This window comes from Nomascus leucogenys, chromosome 18, assembly GCF_006542625.1.
Source record: "Nomascus leucogenys isolate Asia chromosome 18, Asia_NLE_v1, whole genome shotgun sequence".
Classification (NCBI taxonomy): Eukaryota; Metazoa; Chordata; class Mammalia; order Primates; family Hylobatidae; genus Nomascus; species Nomascus leucogenys.
In genome coordinates, this window is record NC_044398.1 from 83,853,818 (window position 1) to 83,877,413 (window position 23,596).

At 37.6% G+C, this 23,596-nt stretch overlaps 2 protein-coding genes across 5 annotated transcripts in view; one reads left to right on the top strand and one right to left on the bottom strand.

Annotated features, from left to right (window-relative positions):
* CERT1 (ceramide transporter 1) overlaps positions 1 to 7,521 on the bottom strand; it is a 141,936-nt gene extending 134,415 nt beyond the window's left edge. For both annotated transcript variants that reach the window (XM_030798713.1, XM_030798712.1), the window contains exons 1-2: positions 6,964 to 7,521; positions 1,842 to 1,976 (exon numbers count right to left, since the gene is read on the bottom strand). In XM_030798713.1, coding sequence (XP_030654573.1) covers positions 1,842 to 1,976; positions 6,964 to 7,059 — 231 coding nt within the window. In that variant the 5' untranslated portion in view covers positions 7,060 to 7,521. The remainder of the gene's footprint in view (positions 1 to 1,841; positions 1,977 to 6,963) is intronic.
* Positions 7,522 to 7,601: 80 nt separating this feature from the next.
* Positions 7,602 to 23,596, top strand: part of POLK (DNA polymerase kappa) — an 89,048-nt gene continuing 73,053 nt past the window's right edge. The window contains exon 1 of one of the 3 annotated variants that reach the window (XM_003266076.4): positions 7,602 to 7,751. The gene's annotated coding sequence lies outside the window, so the exon portion shown is untranslated. The other 2 variants (XM_030798711.1, XM_030798709.1) reach the window with 2 other exon arrangements.

A 23,596-nucleotide genomic window follows, 5' to 3' on the forward strand; every position in this document is an offset into this window, starting at 1 on the left:
ATACTATTTTCAAAGAGTTAAGCATTACAACTAATAAATACCCAATAATACGCAAAAGAAGGGGAGTGGAGGATCAAGGAAAAACACTTCAAGATCGCAAGGTACATTTCAATCCACTATTCTGTCCACTGACATGAATAATGATCTATCTCGGAAGAAAAACACCCAAAATATTAAACTGGATACAATTTCTAAACAGATTACAATGTATCACATACCAGTCAAAATAAATACTGAGCCTTTATGTTAAAACTATTTCCTAAAAATTGTCTCTAAGAATAGAGAGTAGTAGTTTCATTATCAACACTTCCAAATATTTCTTCCGTGCTTCTCTAACTTGATATTCAATTCTAAACTTTTGTTTTCAAACTTTGAATATACAAGGGGGGAAATAATGTATTAAAAAAATGTAAAAATACTGTAAGATTTTCCCTAAATGCATAATATATGCTAAGTTAGGATTAGATATTAATGGAAATCTGAAGTATTATATATATCTTTCACTTTTATAAGCGAATAAATTCTATCACAAAATGTGACTTCTCTTTGAGTTAGTAAAATCTGTATTTTTGTTTTAACATACCCATTTTCAGATTTTAACTACAACAGCTCCCTTAACTGACCTCTATTTAACTGTCTGGCCCACTTTTTTTTTTTGCCCATGGCATGCTGACCATTCTTAACCAGTATGCTATTTTTTGTATAATCAGGCACTTCTGTTCTCACTAGTTGAGTTACATGCTTAACAAGTCAGTTGGTTGTTCCCAAAACTGTTTATGCCAGTTTACTTGTTATAGTTCTTACATATCTTAAACATTATTCATGTCTAATGACTACGAGTGCAAAAAGGAACAGTTGTTTCTACATAAGTCAAATGTAAACTAAGTAGGTCGGGCGCGGTGGCTCACGCCTGTAATCCCAGCACTTTGGGAGGCTGAGGTGGGTGGATCACTTGAGGTCAGGAGTTTGAGACCAGCCTGGCCAACACAGTGAAACCCCATTTCTACTAAAAATACAAAAATTAGCTGGGCGTGGTGGCACGTGGCCATAGTCCTAGCTACTTGGCAGGCTGAGGCAGAAGAATTGCTTGAACCTGGGAGGTCGAGGTTGCAGTGAGCTGAGACCACAGAACTGTACTCCAGCCTAGGTGACAGAGCAAGACTGTCTCAAAAACAAAACAAAAAAAGAACAACAAAATGTAAACTAAGTAGAATGACTCAACAAAGGTGAGTTATTCTTTTAAAGGGTGTTGAATTAGATAAAAGTGACATAACTGCAAAATATAAGGGGAAATCATAAAAAGTTAGAAGGAGCCTATACTCATGGTTTTTCAAAAGTTATCTTTAGGCTTTTATTCCACATTAGAGAAATCAAAACTGCAAATAGCAAATCACGTGTGAGGAATATGAGAACAGCTTCTCCCAACTCCACAAAGAGATGGCATTAGCTCAATGTTAAAAAGTTTAAAAATGAATGTACATTTATATATTTAAGTTAAAATTTTAGAATGTTACCTACAAGATGTATTATTTTTAAATATTCAGTAACCTACAAAGTAACTGTCCCAGCCTCAACAAATAAAAAGGCTTCAAACATTTTTTTTCCTGAAGCCCTTAAACTGGTTTGATATACCCACTAGATAAAAACGTCTATGTAAAATAACAATATGTAGTAAAAACCACAGTAAAATCACTTTATGGAAAAAAGTATTAGAATGTATATTCTACAAGGACAAGGATCTTTATCTTATTCACGGATGTATCCTGAACACGTAGAACAGTTTCTGGTATGTAGCTGACACTCAATAAATATTTGTTGAATGAAGAAGAAAAGGAACTTACTGTGATGACAGCCTTGCTAAGACAGATGGATCCTCTGCAGCCATACTCTGTTTCGTCTTCAGATTTGTAGTAACTCAGAGCATTATTTTTCAAAACTACCCAACGATCCTGCCACCCATGAATGTAGTTTGTCCACTGGGAGTGGGAAGGGGAAGGGAAGGGAGAAGAAAACAAAAAATAGAAGTATTTTAGAAATCCAAACTTCTTGAAACAGCAATCTAATTTTAAAACCAAAACATGAAAAGTCCAATTTAATTCTAAGCATAAACAGTAAAATGATTACAAAAAGTGAAAAGTTGAGATTTTCTAAATCGCATAATGATTTTCAGTAATTTTTACAATATTATAAATAAATCAGTAAGAAATAAAATTTAACATTTTCTTCTAACATTTGAAGAATAAAACGAAAGCCAGATTTTGGTTAAAATTATTGTTTGTTCTTTGAGTCCTTTCATCCTCTCCTAAGTACCTTCATGATATTTGTTTTGGTCCTTGTCATAATTAACATATTCAACAGAGAAGTATGTTCAGTTATGTATGTAGTCACTCATTCTGACACCAAAGACTGCATGAAGCCTTCTAAATCAACGGAAGTATAAAGTCAATTATTGCTAAACTCTACTTTTGTTATTCCTATATGAAAATTTATAATGGTCATAACTATATCAAAATAAAAATAATAATCTTTAGTAAGCTGGCATCAACTTTAACTTTTCCTCTACAGAACTGAATAATATTAAAAATGGCCAATTCATTTTCCAAGTTTCTCTGAACATATATTTTTCAAACTCAAGAGTAATAAAACAAAAATAAAATTGGTTTTCAAAAACATATTGGATTGTCTTTAATACCTTAAAAGAGTTTCTCTGTTGCTAAAGTCTTGCTGCACAGTGAAGATCACAATAAACTGGAAAAGGCAGAAATGTAACCTTTACAGGAATACTTATTTTTGCATGTTTTTATCTATGCTCTGGGGTTTTAAGTATAGAAAAATCTCAAAAACTATCTGCCAATTCCAAAAACTAATTAAAAACGGATTGCCAAAATATACTGCATTGGCTCAGGCTCTATATCCACTGAGAAATCTTTTATTTTTCTGTTCTCTAATCAAGCATTTTTGAGATTGACTCAGTTCTTAAATTTTCTTTTATTTAGTATTTTTTTGAGACAGGGTCTCACTCTGTCACCCAGGATGGAGTGCAGTGGCACCATCTCAGCTTACTGCAACCTCCTGGGCTCAATCCTCCCGCCTCAGCCTCCCAAGTGATTGAGACTACAGGTGTGTGCCCCCACATCTGGCTAATTTTTTGTAGAAATGAGGTTTCGCTGTGGTGCCAAGGCTCGTCTCAAACTCCTGGGCTCAAGCGATCTGTCTTCCTTGGTCTCCCAAAGTGCTGGGACTACAGGTGAGCCACCATTCCTAGACAGTTCTTAATTTTTCTAAGCCCCATCATTACAACTACTCTCTGAGAACTCACTCAAGCCAACAATTTAACTCATCCTAGTGGCTCCCAATCACCATTTCCTTATTTCTAACTGCTTGTGATGTACCACCACTTAGACATGGGCTTGAAATAAATGATAGTTACCAATAAAACTGAATTCACCTTCCTATAAAGTGTACTTCCTTGGGGAGACTGCTACTTCTGCTCAGAGTTAGTGTATTAGATATACAAACAGATCAGTGGATATAGGATAAAATAGGCTCAACTATTTTATAACTCATGTGAAGAGAGTTTTGACAAGTTACTTTTGTAAACTTCAGTTTCTTTGCCTGTTGACTGATGGCTGAATAAAATAATGAAAATGCCTAGCATAGTCACAGAAGATACTCAATACCTAAGTGTTCCTTCTCAATATTTATAGCCCATCACCAAAAGCTGCTCATCTTTCCTTCATAGTAAACCGTTAAATTTGCCTCCTCTTCTTATTTTCAACTATTCCAATCAAATTATCCAGTTCCTGTATTCCTTAGGAGACTTAATAATCTTTTCTCTAGTATCTTCTGTTTTTTTCATAATTTACACAAGCTTATTTACTTACTAAGCATATTTGCCAACTTTTCTTACACGTTGATCGTATTGAGTCTCCAGCTCCAAAACTTACATGGACAACCTCCCACTGACTGTCATACAAATTGTTTAGGGCATTCAAGACCCTTCATGGATTAATCCTACCTCATTTACAATTACCACACTTCGTAAGGCTAAACTTTGTAACAGTGGTCAAGTTACTTACTCTCCTCTCTTTGTGTTCTTTTTTTCTTTGTCAAACTCTCTTAAAGTTTAAACAAGAATAGACTTAGAACAGTGCCTGGACATAGTATTTTCTGAATCTGAGGAAGAGTTATACGTAGCCAATGAAGTTTAACCTTCAGCATTTCTCACTAGAATAGAACTCTTTCAATGTTAGAGGAGAGGCCTCAGCAATTATGTATCCATAACTTAATATTATGTTTTTATAAGAGACTGAACAAACTATATCAGCTTCAGGACCCTTTACTCAGTAAGTGTTAGCTGTATCATGACACCTGGAAGACAAGTTTTTTGTCTTTTCTCTGCTCTCATAATGTTCCCTCACTCTTCCCCATTTAACAAATACAGACAAGGCAATATGCTAGACACTGCAGGGGAATCAAATATTACTGTGGCCAACAGGCCAGCAGATACAAACTCAAGAGAAAAAAATATATATTTAGAATAAGAGTCAGTCAGAAGCAAGCTACAAACAAAATGCTATGGGAATTCAAGTGAAGGAGGTCTTGAATGATGGCAAAATAAGAAAAGCCTTTATGGAAAGGACAGTATTTGGTTTGGACTCTTAAGGATGGATAGAATTTCAAACAGTTTGGTGTGTGGAAAAACGGAAGGTAAACCATGAAGGATGGAGGAAATTCAGAAACTGAATGAGATTATTTTTTCCAGGTTTAGTTGCTCTCAACTCCTACTAAGGCATGCATCTTTTCCCCAGCATGATCCATCACGATACTTGTTATAACCAGATAGAATTATTATCTATCCAGTATTTTTGGAATCTATACACTTAAGTGATTTATAAGAAATATGCTTCATAGGTATTTCCATGTATTTCAGATTACCATATGGAAAATACCCTTTGAACTGGTATATTTCTAATATAAATTTACCCAAGCCCATTCCAAATCCACCCCATTTTGGGGGAGAAACAAAACGAATTGTACCGGGACTTATTTACATTACTCAATGGAAGGAAAAGAACAAAAGCCGAGTTCTGACCCTTGTTTAAATTACCAGGTGAATGCAAAGAATTCAAAATATATAATTTACATTTAAAAACATGTACCATACTCAGTATGAGTATATATATTCAATTTAGAATATCCTTTGTTAAAAAGCTTCCAGAAAACACTGTATATAACCAAAAATTGGTAAATCTCAGGAAAATTTCCTTCATAGCTATGAGGAAGAATACCAAAAGCTTTATTCCTACTCATTCTACATATGCAGCAACAGTCAAAATTCAAGCTATTCACCTTCCGTAGAGGTGATCAAATACATTTATATGCATTTAAATACCGAGATTGGTCTTCCATTTTTTAATCTATAGTATACCTACTCCAGAGCACTGGTGACTTTTTCCCCCAGTCATTCCACTCCCCCAACCCCCAAAAAAGTAATTATCAGTAGGTCAAAAGTACAATTTGTTTTGTAAAATACTTAACACATCACAATACTAATATGGCAGTCAGCTTCCCATCTTATGAGCAGTGATGAAACTATCAAAATCACTGAGAAGCAAGTAACCCACTTCCTATTACCAACTGAAAATGTATACCTACTACATAATGTGTTCAATAGAGATTCCTAAATTACAGGATACATTTAATCTAAAGAAATCCTGAGGAGCTTCTCGTTACTGAAAACCTTGCACTGAAATTTCAAGAATGATCACAGCATCAATATACAACATAATTTTGCTGCCATACAAATAAAAGTCAACACTTGCAATCCTTAGTTCTGACTACTCATGCCTTTCCTGGTCCCCTTCTCATTAGCTTCCTAAAGACATTATAAAAGCCTAATACGAAACAATTCCACAAATAATGTCCAACTGATTTGCCAAAGTATGAATACTGGAAACAGGGTGATTTCTTAATAGCCACTGGCTGCACATGACATAGCATCTTATGACCAGCTTGTTGAGGGACTGGCCCAGCTCCCCCTCTCCAAGTTAACTGCTAGCTCCAGCCATTTCTAAAAAAGTTTAACAGGAAGGGAGAGAGAAGTCAAAAAAGCTTTGTGAATCTTCTTATAGCAAAAACTTAAAAAAAAAATCCCCACAGCTATGTAATATCAAGAGATCATCCATCTGCAGTCCTATAATGACTGCTTTGCTAAAATTTTGATATAGGGATTTTAAAAAATATATAAAAGGTAAAACATCTTTTCCTTACCCCCGACCCCTTACCGCAAAAATATTTATTAAGTAATGCTCTTCTTCCTGGACTAAAGATCAGTCTCCATTCTCACATGTTTCAAGTTACTATGAATATTTCCTGTACCCATCACGTGCCGATTCAAATATCTCTATTCTGAACTAAGGTACAGGGTGAGGGAGAAAGTCCTCAACATTCATCTTTCTCACTACATCTAACCTGGCAGAGTTCAACACCTCAAATTTCAACACCAAGCCGAGTCGCTACAGCTTCTGTCAAAAGAGTTGCGTCCGCAGTGCCCCCCAACCTACTCGGCTTGGCATCCTCAGAGAGACCAACCTCTCTTAAGAGGTCCGACTTGAACCGCTCCCATGCCCAGTCGTTCGGACACCGCTGAAGCCCAACCCGGATTCCTTACACCCGGGACAGCTGCCGCCCTAAGTCCCAAGTCACGGCGCGCATCTGGCCTCCCAAACTGGATCCCAGGTTGATACACCCTTTCCCTGGTTCTCGGCTGCCCCAGACGAGCCCCCCGGCAACAAGGACGGTGCCCCATATCCCCGCCTCATCCCTAGTCGCTGCAGCAATACTCAGCCTCGCACCCCGGCACGTTCCGCGCCTCCCGCCAGCCCCACCCCACCGCCTCAGCGGATTGCCTCGCGGCAGGTGAGTCTGGCCAGGGGTCCCTTGGCACCACCGGTTGCTCACCTTACTGAGGACCCCGCAGCGTTCCACAGGCGGCCCAGACTCCGTCTCTGGGTCCTCCTCCGAGCCCGAGGAGTTCCAGCTCTGATTATCCGACATGGAGGCGCGACAGCCGAGCAGGAGACCGGCCCCCGCTCCCTCAGCTGCGCCGGAGGAGGCGCCCAGTCCTCGAGGTGAAGGGTCGGGGGATGGCGAAGCGAAGAGTGCCCGCTCCGGTGTGGGGGGGAGCAGGAGGAGGGACGAAGTCCGCCCGCCGCGCCGCCGCCGCGCCTGACACCGAGCGGAGCGAGGAAGGAGGACGAGCGGTGAAGGAAGCCTACCCTTCCAGTCGTCAGCCGCCGTCGCCGTGACCCCTGCGTTGCGCTCGGCGCTGCCACCCGAACTTAGTCCCCTCGATGCCAATTTCAAATAGGGAAGGAAAAGGGAGAAGAAGAGAAGAGAAAATCCGGCCGCTGAGACCCGCGTCCACTCACACCTCCGCTACCGCCGCCATCTTCCTGCCTGGCCCACTATTTACCCTCCCCTCCCCTGTCCTTTCCCCTCCCCTTCGTCCTCCCATTCTCCCCCACTATTCCCCGCCCCGTCCCCCTCCCGGCGTCTGACGCGACACGCCGCGCGTTCGGGATCCTCCTCCCGAACCCTACCTCCGGCTCTCCCGGGTGACGAAAGCAGGAGGAGCAGAGAAAGGAGAGGGCGGGATAGGGATGCCGCTGTGCTGCATTCTGGGAAGGGCGTTGGTCCGTCGCTCGCGCAGCCTCCTGGGAGTTGTAGTCGCGATCCTGAGGTAACGGGTGAGTATCCCGCGCGGGGATCGCTTGTCCCCTTGGGGCCTTGTCAGTCGGTGGGTGGGCTTCGTTTGACAGTTGCGTGACCTGCCCCTCGGCCTCGCTTCTGTCCTTGCCTTGTGTGTTTATGACGAACCCTCCGGGCTTGCGGGCCCAGACGTGAGGGAGCTTTCCGCTGCAGATGATGGGCCTGCTTTCCAGGGCGGCTTGTCGAAAGCCCGGGAGCGTCTGGCCGCTTCCGCCTCAACCACAGGCGGGGGTTTTGTGAGCTCCTAGTGCCAAGGGTTTTCTTTCCACCAGACCACCGCTGTAAATCTCGAGGGTCTTACTCATTAGAAGTTAGAATTCACAATTGACGTGTAAAGGAAGAATTTCCTTAGTATCTTCTCACAAGCACGCACTTCGCATTTTTAGATTTCTAGAGTTTTTTGTAGAAAGTAATTTTGAGGTTGTCAGAGAATAAATGACGTTAGAAGGGTTTTTAAAGTAAAATAAGAATGTCAGATGATAGCCTGGGATTTTCTCTTGGTTGTAAATGAATATCTTACTGAGAACCACGTTAACCATGCCTGCCCCTCAAAGATAGGAAAGGTTGGATATATAGAAACTTTCTCGTATTAGAAATACCGACGTGCAATGGTTTTGTGTATACAAGGGATTAGGCAATAGGAGGCTATTTTTGTTTTAAGACTAGGGTTGAATTAGCAGAAAGACCAATAGAAGATCTAACAACTCTTGTCAGTTGTCAAGGATAACTTTGATTATGAGACTTTTGACTTTGTAGATTTAGTAATTTCCTCTCGTTAGCTATTTTAATATAGTCGATTTCCTTATAATAGCCAAGAGTAAAATTTGTTATTAAACCTTAGAAAGACTAGTTTCTTACTACAAGGATGGGACGATAGGAGCGAAATTTCGAGTCTAAGGGAAAACGCTGGCCGAGTGTGGTGGCTCACGCCTGTAATCCCAGCATTTGGGAGGCCGAAGTGGGCGGATCACCTAAGGTCGGGAGTTTGAGACCAGCCTGGTCAACAAGGTAAAATCCCGTCTCTACTAAAAATACAAAAATTAGCCGAGCATGGTAGTAGGTGCCTGTAACTCTAGCTCTTTATATCCTGGTTTCAAATCTAGGCTTGATGACCTTTTCCCATATCCCGGTCTCATATTTTTTTCTTCCTGCATGGGGGATTAATTACGATTCTGAATGGTTGGTAGCATGAAGCTAGGTTATCCCTATTGTGGCAATGGATATTTAAGTAGGCATTGCCAATATTTATCTTGCTTTCTTTTACTTTCTTCTTTTTCTGACCATCTACACTCCATTTATATTGATGAGTTCTTTTACTAATATAAATTATTATTATATTATGCTCATACTGCCATGTCTTATTCTGCAGCTTTGATCCTTAAGGTGGCTTTGCATATCTGTCTAGGACTCCTTTATCTGTTGATTTTTACCATTTAAGTCTCCAAAGACAGCTGTATTTTTGGAAAAGTGGGAGGGAAGAGGTAGATGGGGATACTCATTGATACCTTAATGTACTTCACAGCTGCTTGAGAATATGTCTCATAAAAAGTTCTCATAAAAAGTTCTAACATTCGAGAATAAGACAGTGATTTCAGAAATGGAATTTCAAAGGGTGTGTAGGCCACCCTTTTTATCCTGTTCCCTATTGTAGAAATGAGAGCCAGGCTAGGAATGTTTCAAGCAGAAATATTCTTACTATTCAATGAAATTGAAAATATATTCCCATATCTTTTACTCCTATCTGTTTGGCTTGTGGGATAAAAACTTGTTAGGGTAGTTGGTATTTCATAGGCTTCACTATAACATTGGAAAATCTTTTAGTCTAAAAAGCACACAGTACAGTACACCAATGAACAGTATTAGTGCCCACTCTTGGCATGTACACATGTTCTTTCTGTCGTTTTTATTTTGCTTAGCTTTTGAGTCTCTTCCTGTTACACTGAGAAATTCTTTTATTAATATTTTAAAGGCATACTATACAAAGCAGTGTGGTGGTATATTAGGTATCAGTAGAATCCTCATGATAGTTATTTTGTAAACGTGTTTTGCTTCCTGTTTTTTCTAACCTTTTTATTGTTTCACTTCTACTATAATTTCACATCCTTTTCTTCTTAGTCAAATAAGTTGAAAAAATATATTTTTATAGAACATGTTGCTATGGTGATAGTTTATGAAAATATAGTTTATCCCTGTTTAAGATCTTTATTAAGATCTTGCTATATGATCATCCGACTGGGGTGCTATAAAAGTAAGATATAAACCACTTCTTCTGTAGATTCATTGTTTTCTAGCATTTTTCTGTCTAGGTATTCTGACAATAATTATGTGTAGAGAGTGAATAAAGATTTAAAATTGCGCATGACATAGGAGGTTTTCAGTAAATAATAACTAATGAATGAAATAAGTTTAGCTTGGTTGATGATTGAAGGGAGGTTGTGGGAACTGCAGTTAACAAGGCCCAAGAAAAAAATCACTAATATGATTAAAATTGGTCAGAGACCAAAGAACCAAATAACATCATAGCCTTTTGTAAGTAGCAATTATCATTTGCCAAAGGCCTACAAAATGTCAAACATTGTTTTAGGTTCATTTGATTTATTCACTCTTCACAAAAATCCTGCAAGGTAGACATTATTCTTATTTTACATATGAGGAAATTAACACTCAAAAGAAGTTAAGTAAATTGCCCAGATCATCGCTAGTGAATAGTCTAGTCCAGACTTTGGACCTTAGGCACTTGTAATACATAACTTTTAATACATATAGAATTGATTTTAGATTTTAGAAAAGTCACTCAGGCATAATGGCACATATCTGTAGTCCTAGCTGCTCGGGGTGCTGAGGTGGCAAGCTAGCTTGACCCCAGAGGTTTGAGGCTGTAGTGAGCTGTGATCATGCCAGTGCACTCCAGTGTAGGTAACAAAGTGAGACCCTGTCTCAAAAAAAAAAAAAAATTTCCAAAAAACTATTATCCCAAATTTTTTAAATGATTAAACATTTGAGAATCTGTCAGAGCCAGATAGATTACATTCTAGGTGTGTTACATAGCTTTTGTTTAGTTTAACAGTTTTCTTAAAAGAAAATTCATTCACATGCATTTTTAAGGTGCAATAACATATAGCCAGTTTACAGTTCTTTTCTTGCTAGTGTATACTAGCAAGTATATGTTCCAATTACCCATAAATAATTTAAATGATCTCTGGAGCCTCTTGCAACTATCGTTAAAGGAATAACGTATTGATTTAACCTTTGGTATTATCAGGAAAGATAGTCATTGTCATTTACTATCATTTTATTTTTTGTATTTTTGGTCATTTTATGAATAGTCCTGAGAAGTAGCAATAAAGGGATAGTGGAAAAACAACTTTATTAGAAATTATAATAAAAATAAAAATATAGCAAACCCCAATTTTTATTCCATATATTCTTGAAATAGGGAGGCCTCAAGCAATCCTCCTGCCTTGGCCTCCCAAAGTGTTGAGATTTGATGTGAGCCAACATGCCAGGCCCAATATTCTTTTTTTATGGCTAAATTCCATTGTGTATATAGACCACATCTTCTTTATCCATTCACCCATTGATGGTTGATTCCATATTTTAGCTATTGTGAATAGTGCTGTAATAAACACATGAGTGCAGATATCTCTTCAATGTATTGATTTCCCTTTTGGATATATACCTAGTAGTAGAATTGCTAGATCATGTAGTAGTTGTATTTTAAGTTTTCTGAGGAACCTCCATACTGTATTCCATAGTGACTGTACTAATTTACATTCCCACCAACAGCATAGCAGGGTTCCCCTTTCTCCACATCCTTGCCACCATCCATTATTCCCTATCTTTTTAATAAAAGCCATTTTAGGCCGCCCATGGTGGCTAAGGTGGGAGGATCACTTGAGCTGCTCAGGAGTTCAAAACTAGCCTGGGCAATGTAGTGAGACCTCGTCTCTATTATAATAAAAAAAATTTTTAAGCCATTTTGACTGAGGTAAGATGACATCTCATTTTGGTTTTGATTTGCATTTCTATGATGATTACTGATGTTGAACAGTTTTTTAATTTACCTGTTGGCCATTAGTATGCCTTATTTTGAGAAATGTCTATTCTTTTGCCCATTTTTAAATCAGATTATTTTTCTTTTATTGAGTTGTTTGAGCTCCTTATATATTCTGGTTACTAATTCCTTGTCAGATGAATAGTTTGCAGACATTTTCTCCTGTTCTGTGGGTTGTCCCTTCACTTTGTTTATTGTTCACTCTGCTGTGAAGAAGCTTTTTAGCTTGATATAATCTAATTTGTCTACGTTTGCTTTGTTTTTCAGTGCTTTTGCAGTCTTACACAGAAAAGTCTTTGGCCAGGCCAAGAGTTGTGCCTCATGCCTATAATCCAAGCACTTTGGGAGGCTGAGGCAGAGGATTGCTTGACCCCAGGAGTTTGAGACCAGCCTGGGCAACATAGGGAGACCCTACTTTTGCAAAAAGAATTTTAAAAGTTTAAAAATTAAAATAAAATTAAAGAAAAAAGTTTAAAACATTAAAAGTTTAAAAAGTTTAAAAATAAAGTTAAATGAATAAATAAAATTAGCTGAATGTGGTAGCACACACCTGTGGTCCCAGCTACTCAGGAGCCTGAGGTGGGAGGATCACTTGAGCTCAAGAGGTCAAGGGTATAGAAAGCTGTGATTGCACCACTGCATTCAAAGCCAGGTGACAGAGTGAGACCCCGTCTCCAAAAACAAAAAAACAAAATAAAACAACCTTTGGCCAGACCAATGTCCTGGAGTATTTCCCAAATACATTTTTCTAGTAGTTTCATAATTTCATATCTTAAATTTAAGTTTGTAATCCATTTTGATTTGATTTTTGTATCAAAAATCAAAAAGAGATAAGGAAGAAATATCTGCGAGATAGTCTCATTCTTCTGCATCTGGTTATCTAGGTTTCCCAGCACCGTTTACTGAAGAGACTATCCTTTTACCGTAATGTGTTCTTGATTGCTTTGTCAAAAATTACTTGGTTGTAAATGTGTGGATTTATATCTGGGTTCTCTATTCTGTTCCATTTGTCCATGTGTCTATTTTCTTGCCAGTATTGTGGTCATTTGGTTACTATAGCTTTGTAGTATATTTTGAAGTCAGATAGTGTGATGCCCCAAGCTTTGTTCTTTTCCCCTAGGACTGCTTTGACTATTCAGAGTCTTTTGTGGTTCTGTGTACATTTTAGGATTCTTTTTCTATTTCTGTGAAGAATGTCACTGGTATTTTGATAGAGATTGCATTGAATCTGAAAATTATTTTGGGACAGTATTGTCATTTTAACAATATGCTTCTAATACCACAAGCTTAGAATATCTTTCCTTTTATTTGTGTCTTCAGTTTTCTTCATCAGTGTTTCATAGTTTTCTTTTATAGATCTTTCACTTAAGATAATTCCTCGGTATTTTATATTATTTGTAATTATTGTAAATGTTATACTCTAACAGCAAACAATATGAAAAATAAGAAAGCAATCTAAATAAAAATAGTCTGTACTGACTTTTGTATGTTAATTTTGTGTCCTGACACTTTACTGAATTTGTTTATCAGTTCTTAACAGCTTTTTGGTGGAGTCTTTAGGGGTTTTGTAAATACAAGATTCTGTTGCCTACAAACAAAGATAACTTGACTCCTTCCTTTGCAATTTAGATGCCCTTTATTTCTTTCTCTTGTCTGATTGCTGTGACCCGGGCTTTCAGTATTATGTTAGATAACAGTGGTGAAGGTGGGCATCCTTGTCTTGTTCCAGATCTTAGAGGAAAGGCTTTCAATATTTCACCATTCAGTATAATGTTAGCTGTGGTTTTATCATATGTGTCCTTTATTATTTGGGGGCATGTTCCTGCTATATCCAGTTTGCTGAGGGTTTTTATCATAAAGAGATATTGAATTTGTCAAATACTTTTTCAGCATCTATTGAGATGGTCATATGTTTTTGGTTCTTGATTCTGTTAATGTGATGTATCATGTTTATTGATTTGAATATGTTAAACTATCCTTGCGTCCCTTGGATGAATCCCACTTGATCATGGTGAAGGATCTTATTAATGTGATTTGCTAGTATTTTGTTGAGAATTTTTGCATCTGTGTTCATCAGTAATACTGGCCTGTAGTTTTCTTTTTTGTTGTGTCCTTATTTGGTTTTGATATCAGGGTAATGCTGGCCTTGTAGAATGAGTTTGGAAGTATTCCCTCTTTAATTTTTCTTTTTGTTTTGTTTTGGAAGAGTTTGAGTAGAAGTGAGAGTTATTCTTGAAATGTTGGGTAGAATTCAGCAGTGAAGCCATCAGGTTCCAGGCTTTTCTTTGATGAAATACTTTTTATTGCAGCTTCCATCTTGTTACTTACTAGTCTGTTCAGGTTTTCAGTTTATTCATGTTTCAATCTTGGTAGGTTGTAAGTGTCCAGGAATTTATCCATTTCTTCTAGCTATTCCAATTTGTTGGTTTATAGTTGCTCATAATAGTATATAATGATTCTTTGTATTTCTGTGGTCTCATTTGCTATGTCTACTTTTTCATTTCTGTTTTTATTTAAATTTTCTTTATTTGTCTAAAGTTTTGTCAATTTCATCTATCTTTTGAAAAAAACAACTTTTGTTGACCTGTATTTTTTTAGTCTCAATTTTATTTACTGCTGTTCTTATCTTTATTATTTATTTTCTTCTACTAATGTTGGGTTTGGATTGTTCCTGCTTTTCTAGTTTTTGAGATGCATTGTTAGGTTATTTATTTGAAATTTTTCTCCTTTTTTGATGTAGACAATTATTATTGTAAACTTCTCTCTTAGTACTGCTACTTCTGCTATATCCCATAGATTTTGGTATTTTGTGTTTCCATTGTCATTTGATTCAGAATGTTTTTTAATTCCCTTCTTAAATAGAGACAGAGTCTCACTTTGTCACCTAGGTTGGAGTGCAGTGGTGTGATCATGACCCACTGCATCCTCAATCTTCTTGGTTCAGGGGATGCTCCTGCCTCAGCCTCCTGAGTAGCTAGGACAATAGGCATACTCCACCAAGCCCAGCCAGCCCAGGTATTGTTGTGCTGCCCAGGCTGTTCTCAAACTCTTGGCTTCAAACAGTCCTTCCACCTTGACCTCTCAAAAGTGCTGGGATGATAGGCATGAGCCACCATGCCCTGCCAGGAATAAGTCATTTGATTTCAACTTGCTCGAATTAAATCAAACAATTAATTTTTTGTATTGTTTCCCAGGTTCCTCTTGTTATTGATTTCAAGTTTTATTCCATTGTGGTTACTAAAGATATGTGATATGATTTCTACTTAATTGACTTTGTTGAGACTTGTTTTGTGGCCTAAGATGTGATCTGTTCTGGAGAATGTTTCGTATGCTGATGAAAAGATTGTCTGTTCTGCAGCAGTTGGGTGAAGTGTTCTATAATGTCAATTAGGCCTATTTGGTCTAGTTTAACTTCCCTGTTTCTTTGTTGATTTTCTGTCTGCATGATTTGTCCTTTCCTGAGAGTAGGGTGTTGAAGTCTCCTACTATTATTATATTGCACTCTATCTCTCCCTTTATGTCTATCAATATTTGCTTTATAGACTTGGGTATTCTGGTATTGGATGCTTAGATATTATTAATTGTTATATCCTTTTGCTGAATTGACCTGTTTATCATAATATAGTGACCTTCTTGCTCACTTTTTGGAGTCTTTGACTTATACTCGTATTTTATCTGATATGTTAGCTACTCCTGCTCTTTTCTGGTTTCCCCTTGAATGGAATACCTTTTTCCAGCCCTTCACCTAGAGTGTTATGTGTGTCTGTGTAGGTGAAGTGGATTTCTTGTGGGCATTGTATGGTTTGGTCTTGTTTCTTTATCCAGTCAGCTACTCTGTGTCTGCTAATTGGAGACTTGAGTTCATTTACATTCAGTGTTATTATTGGTAAGTAAGAACTTATTATTGCCATTTAGTTGCTTGTTTTCTGGTTGTTTTGTACTCCTCTCTTTTCCTTTCTGAGTTCTTTTGTGGTTAAGTGATTTTCTTTGATAGTATGTTTTAATTAATTGCTGTTTATTTTTAGTGTATCTATTATAGGTTTTTGCACTGTGGTTACCATGAGGTTTATTAAAAAGTTTTAGAAGGCCGGGCGTGGTGGCTCACACTTGTAATCCCAGCACTTTGGGAGGCCGAGGCGGGCGGATCACGAGGTCAGGAGATCAAGACCACGGTGAAACCCCGTCTCTACTAAAAATACAAAAAAATTAGCCGGGCGTGGTGGTGGGCGCCTGTAGTCACAGCTACTCGGAGAGGCTGAGGCAGGAGAATGGCGTGAACCCGGGAGGCGGAGCTTGCAGTGAGCCGAGATGGCGCCACTGCATTCCAGCCTGGGCGACAGAGCGAGACTCCATCTCAAAAAAAAAAAAAAAAAAAGTTTTAGAGCTGTGACAAGTTATTTTAAAACAATGACAACTTATCTTAGATAACAAAGAAAAAAATAGAAACTAACAAAGAAACTTAAAAACTTCTACACTTTAACTCTATCACTCCTAAAATTTTGACTTTTTATTGTCTCAACTTATATATTTTTATATTGCCTATCTTTTAACAGGTTGCTGTAACTACGATTGTTTTTAACAAGTTTGTCTTTTAGACTTCATACTAGAATTATGGGAGGACCAAAAACAATTATAGTATTAGAGCATCCTGGGTTTGTCTATGTACTTAACTTTACCAGAGGAATTTATTTATTTAATTTATTTTATTTTTGTTTTCAGAGACAGGGGCTTGCCTTGTCACCCAGGCTGGAGTGCAGTGGCATAATCATAGCTCACTGTAGTCTTGAACTCCTGGGCTCAAATGATTCTCCCACCTTAGCCTCCCAAGTATCTGGGACTACAGGCATTTGCCACCATGCTCAGGTAATTAGAAAAACGTTTTTTTTTAGAGATAAGGTCTTATGATGTTGCCCAGGGTAGTCTTAAACTCCTGGCCTCAGGCAGTCCTCCTGACTCAGCTTTCCAAGTAGCTAGTATTACAGGCATGAACCACAGTGCCTGTAATAGACTAGCAGTGAGTTTTATACCTTTAAATGTTTTCTTTTTGCACATTTTTTTTCTCTGAGATCGAAGAACTCCCTTTAGTGTTTCTTGTAAAATGAGTCTGGTGATGGTGAATTTTCTCAGTGCTTGTTTGTCTGGGAAAGACTTTATCTTTCCTTTTTTGTAGTTGAAGGAGGGGTTTGCTGAATATAATCTTGAATGGCAGTTTTTTCTTTCAGCACTTTGAAAATGTCATCCCACTCTCTCCTGGCTTATTTGGTTCCCATTGAGGAGCCTGTTGCCAAACAAATTGAAGCTCCTTTATATGTTATTTGCTTCTTTTAACTTGCTACTGTTAAGATCCTCTCTTTGTCCTTGACATTTGAGAGTTCGATTATTATATGCCTTGGGGTAGTTTTATTTAGGTCAAATCTGTTTGGTGTTCTCTGGCCTGAATATTGATATTTTTCTTAGATTTTGGGAAGCTTTATTTTTTTGAATAAACTTTCTACTCCTGCTCTTGCTCAACTCCTTGAATACCAGTAATTCTTAGATTTAGTCTTTTGAGGTGATTTTCTATATCTTCTAGGCAATCTTCATTCCTTTTTATTATTTTTTTCCTCCTCTATGTGTTTTAAAATAGCCTGTCTTCTAGCTTACTGATTGTTTTTTTCTGCTTGATCCACTATGTTGTTGAGAGCCTCTGATGAATTTTTTAGTTCAGCAAATGTATTTCTCAGTTCCACCAAGATTTGTTTGATTTTTTATTGTTTCAAACTCTGTTAATTTTCTCTGATACGTTTCTAAATTGATTTTTTGTATTATTTTGGATGTCACTGAGTTTCCATAAAATCACTACTTTGTATTCATGGTCCAAGAGCTCACATATCACTGTCTCGTTAGGGTTAGTCACTGGTTCCTTGCTTTGTCCATTTGAGGAGATCATGGTTTGCTGTTGTTTCTTTTGGATGTACACCTATGTCTTTGCATTGAAACATTATTTATTTATTTTAGTCTTCTCTGACTAGTTTGGTTTTTATTGGACATGTTTGCTTAGAGATTCTTTGTAACTTACCTGTTGAGTTTCTTTTTTTTTTTCTGCTAGGTCACTCTGCCTCTTTTTTGGCACTAGATGGAGCCTTAATTCCAGGTTTGCCTCTGCCCTAGTAAAAGATCAGAGTGTTGCCTGTTAGGAATTGGGAGGTCCCAAAGGTGATATCTCAGCAGTGTAGAAAGGCTGGCTAGGGGTTTGTGCCCAGGGGACCTGTGGAACGTACCTCCTACCTAGTGGTCCTGCTGAACAAGTACTCTGATTTGGTATCTCCTTTGACTAAGTTAAAGGGCAGAGTTTCCAAGACTGGGAATGGTAGTCCTGCCTTCCCCCTCTGTCTCTGAGTGTCCTCAGGGCTATTTCTCCCTTTTTGTACTCATGATGCTCCCCATGGATTGAGTCAGGGACAGGTCTCCTGTCAGGACCCCAAGATGGTGGGGGAAACTGGTTGTCTACTTCAGTCTCACTTTTTCCAGTTTAGACACTGTGAGTCAGGGAAATTTTCCACATACTTGGTGTCAGGCAGGTTGTGGGGAGGGGTGTCATAGATACTAAATTCTGATTCTTTTTCTGTCTGCTTGGAGTTTTTTTCACTTTTTTGTGTCCCTTGGAACCGTTTGATCTACATATTTGAGTTCTGGGATATTACTAGCAATAATCTCAGCACCATATATTTGTTTTTGGTTTTCTCTAGTGAGGGAATGAAGCCAGCTTACTTCTACTTACCATTTTGGAACCCAAAACTGGTTTCAGAACTCTTAATGGTGTTAATAAAAGCCACTAAAAAGAAGACTGCAAAAATGAGGTTTCTGTGCTTTTCTGCTTTCAAAGATGTTATACTGTGGAAACAATATGAAAGCTGAAGTATGATATAAAAATGATTTCTTTTCCTACTGGATCATCTTTTTAGGTGATTCCGTTTTATTTTTAAATTATTTTATTTTTAGCATATCTCCTAAGAAGTAGTTCATGAGTAATGATTAAATAAACCTAGGATGATGAAATACTAAAATACAGAGCATAGGAAAAACAGGATCCCTAAGATTCTATTATGCATCTTAAATTTATAAAGAGGATGAATATATTCATATAGTAATTGTAGGATAGAATCAGTTTTATTCTGTTAAAAAAAGAATCCTTTTTTCTTTGGAAGACTTCTAAGAAAATAAGATATGAAATATTAATGTTTACAAATAAAGTTGCTCAAAGATGAAACTCAAAAATAAAAGACCTTGGTGGTATATAAGGGCTAATGTAACTACATTCTTCAATTTTATTTTCCAACCAAACCTGAGCTGATTTATATTTCCTTCCCCTGTCTCAGGGTTAGCTGTTGTAATTCATTACAAAATAAGAATAATTTGCCTAAATAAGGTACTCTTTATCTTAAAGGTCAAAGCACATCATAATATACTGCTAGTTGATTTATCTTTGTCCAATCTAGTAAAATTTTTTGCATTAAAAAATAGAAAATATTATATATGATGTATTTAGTAAACACTTATCCATTGGGATATCTCAATGTCATTTTAGTTAGAAATACCTAAAGTATTAAAATCATGTTTCAGGTTTCCACATAAGAAAGATATGTCTGTCATGTAGATCACACTGTAGAAATCAGTTCATAGTAGAACCATACTGTGTAAATTGCAATCTAAGAGAATTATCAAGGACCAAAGTAAAGTCAAGGGGATCAATGACTAATATGCAGTAATATTTACCTTAGCCCTCAGGCAGATATGTGAAAAGATGTGTAAAGTTAAGAAATACCTGTAAACTCCAGATACAGAGGCTTTCTGCAAACAAAGACCTTTGCTTCTTTCTAGGAATTTTTGCTAGTTTTATTGTGGAATGAGAACCCAAACTGTTTTGTGATTAAGTTAAACAGGTACATGATTCAAGCAGTAGGTTTTGTAGGTTATATTCTTGAAAGAAGGCCTGGGAATTTTTGAAGCCTTGGAAAGCCTTGGGTTTTTTTGTTTGTTTGTTTGTTTGTTTTTCACTTGAGAGTGTTTTTAAACTAGAAAACACTTTAAATATATGCATAATGAGGATTCTGGGGAGGTGAGGAAGGAATCTTTGTTGCATGTCAGAGACAGATAAAACTTTCAGATTGTAGGCTGGGCACCGTGGCCTACACCTATAATCCCAGCGCTTTGCGGGGCCAAGGCAGGCAGATCACCTGAGGTCAGGAGTTCAAGACCAGCCTGGCCAACATGGTGAAACCCCGTCTCTACTAAAAATACAAAAATTAGCCGGATGTGCTGGCAGGCACCTGTAATCCCAGCTACTCAGGAGGCCGAGGCAGGAGAATCACTTGAAACCGGGAGGCAGAGGTTGCAGTGAGCCGAGATTGCGCCACTGCACTCCAGCCTGGGTGACAAGAGTGAGACTTCGTCTCAAAAAAAAAACTTCCAGATTATAAAAAGGGCAAATAAGAGGAAGCAGGAGTAGGAGGATGTGCTCATAGAGAATATGAGAACCTGTTTTATCTCTGTACTTTGAAGGTAGGGGTGGACAGTTCACTGAACAGGTTTAAAGCTAGGGACTGAGTCAGTCCCAGGTGCCTTCCCTAAATACTTGAGGGTTGAATGACTGTCTTAACCCATCTGAAACCAATCTAGGATTAAAATTTTAGAAGAGCCTGGAGTTTAATTGGCTGCTGTCCTCTCAGGATCTTGGAGAAGTCAGTGCTGTCAGCAAACATCTGTTTAAACATGTGGAATAGCTGCACTTTGGATAGCAAAAGTTATTTTAGTACTTTAGGAATATGAAGTAAATTACGTATAAGTTTATTTGCTTTTAAATTTTTGAGAAACTTCTACTTCCAGTATGCAGAAGTAAGCTCCTGCACATGACTGAAAACCTATAAAAAAAAAAAAACACAAAAATCAATTACTTGTGGGGTCTGGAACAAAAAACAGATAGATTTTGGAGGGTATCAAACTTTGACAAAGCAACCCTTACAGAGTGAGATTCTCATTCTTTGCAGCTTTGCCTTGAGGGCAGGCACAGTAAGGCATAACTAATGTTCCACTAGAAAACCCCCCATTATTCTGTCCAAAAGAACCAGGGGAAGGGGGCCAGTGCTACCAAAGTAGGGAAGGAACCCAAGAAAAGAGAGAGCCAGATAATGGAAATTCTAAATGCCATATAATAGCTTCACCTGACTCTCTGACTTGCATAGTCTACATGCATGCCCAGGGGCAAATTGAGAGCAATCTGAACTGAGATCTGAGTCTCTCCCCTCACCAGACATAGAGAGTTTTCAGTTAGACTTTATTTGCTTGCTAAAACAAAAATATTAACACTCTTCAGAAAGATAAAACAGAATCTAGAGTTCTTACAACATAGCATTTACAATATCCAGGATATAATCTAAAATTACTTGATATATGAGCCAGGGAAATGTGAACTATTTTCAAAGAAAAGACAAGTCAACAGATGGTAACCCCAAGATGATCCAGATGTTGGAACTATCTGACAAAGACTTTAACGCAACTATTAAAACTGTGCTTAACGAAGTAAAGCAATATGTTTGTATCACTATACAGAAAGGAAATCTCAGCAAAAAAGGAAAATATAAAAAATCAAACGGAAACTGTAGAACTAAGAAATACAATATCTGAAATCAAAATGATGTTACTAGATGGACTTAATAGCAAAATGGAAATGACAGAGGAATTGGTCTGTCAGTTCTAAGATAGAGCAATACAAAATAACCAGTATGAAGAAGAGTAAGGGAAAAAATTAAAAATAATAACAACAACAGAAAAGGAAACTCAGGTACCTGTGGAACAATAGCAAAGGAGTAATAACAGGAGTAACAGGTAATTGAACCTCCAAAGGGAGATGAGAGAGAGATTATAGGAAGAGGAAGAAACAATAGTAATAGCCACAACTTTCTCAAAATAGGAAAACATACATAGAGGAACAACAATTTGAGTGATCATGGCCTTAGCAGAAATAATGGAGGCTAGAAAACAATGGAGCAACATCTTTAAAGTACTGAAAGAAAAAAGCTGCCAATTGAGTTCTATATCTGATGAAGATATCTTTTGAGAATGAGGATAAAAAAAAACTGGCATCTTAGGTGTAGTTGTATATTTGGCATACTGATTAAGAATGCGGGCTCCGGAGACAGAATCTAGATTTGAGTTTCAGCCTGAGTACCTCTTGTGATCATGGGTGAATTATATAAATTCTCTAACCTCAATTTCCTTATGTGTTAAAGACACTTTAATGAAGTATCTAAACTACTGAGTAGCAATGAGAGGATGCTTCTTAAGCACTTAGTATCTGCTTGGCATATGGTAAATTGTTGGAAAACATTAATTACCATTTATATATGCATGTTTTTAGCTTTCATAGTAAATATAACCAACCTTTATAGAATTTCGTATTTTATATTTTTATCTGTTTCATTTTTGTTCAACTTTAGAGAGTTTGGCTGTATCTTGAAAAGGGAAGAGCGAGACTCCGTCTCTTAAAAAAAAGAAAAAAGAAAAGGGAAGAAACCATTGACAGTATTGTAAAAGAGAAATCACTTTTACTACTGCTTTGACTTCAGCAAAAACAAGATTTAGGAAGCTGTTATTTTCAGAAAAGGAAATGAGAGGGGAAATTTTTCTCTCTTAGAAAACAAAAAACCTCAGCACCTAGTTAATAAGATTTTTACTATGTAAATTAAACTTTATCCAATCATTTCATTTGTACCCTTTTGTTTGTTTTATTTGTCTCCTTATTTCTTTTCTTTTTCAGTATTTTTCATGGTATTTTAAAAGGATGATTTAAACAGTTGGAGATAAACTTCTGATTTAATTTTTTTTTTTTTTTTTTTTTTGGAGACAGAGTCTTGCTCTGTCGCCCAGGCTGGAGTGCAGAGGCGCGATCTTGGCTCACTGCAACCTCTGCCTACCAGGTTCAAGTGATTCTCGTGCCTTAGCCTCCTGAGTAGCTGGGATTACAGATGTGCACCACCACACCCAGCTAATTTTTGTATTTTTAGTAGAGACGTGTTTTGACATGTTGGCCAGGCTGGTCTCGAACTCCTGGCCTCAAGTGATCCACCTGCCTCAGCCTACCAAAGTGTTGGGGATATGGGCATGAGCCACCGCACCTGGCCTAATGTGAATATTTTAAAACCTGAAACCATTTATTTTCCTTTGAAGTAAAAGGTAGAGGTATCTTAAGTAGATAAAAAGAGTCAGCTAGGTATGTGGAGTTTATCTCTCAGTCTGATTTGAGTTTTAATGTTCATAAGCATAAACCATAAGATACCCCTTTGGACTTTGTTTCTGTATTTGATATGAATGGTAGTGAAAGATATTGTATATTAAATTTGACTTTTTAAATATAATTCATTACATAAAAAAGTCTCCAAGGAGGATATGCTTTGTTTTGTTCTCCTCTAAAAAGAATTATATAATCAAACTTTTTTTTTATTCTAGTTGTTAGAAATCTTAAGATGTAGTTTTGGCCAGGTGCAGTGGTTCACACCCCTAATCTCAGCACTTTGGGAGGCCAAGACAGGAGGATTGCTTGAGCCCAGGAGTTCTAGAGCAGCCTGGGCAACATAGCGAGACCCTGTTTCTGCAGAAATAAATAAAAGAAAATTAGCTGGTTTTGGTGGTGCACGCCTGTGGTCCCAGCTACTTGAGAGGCTGCGGTGGGAGGATTCTGTGACTGTACTCCAGCCTGGGTGACAGAGTGAGACCCTGTCTCAAAAAAATATA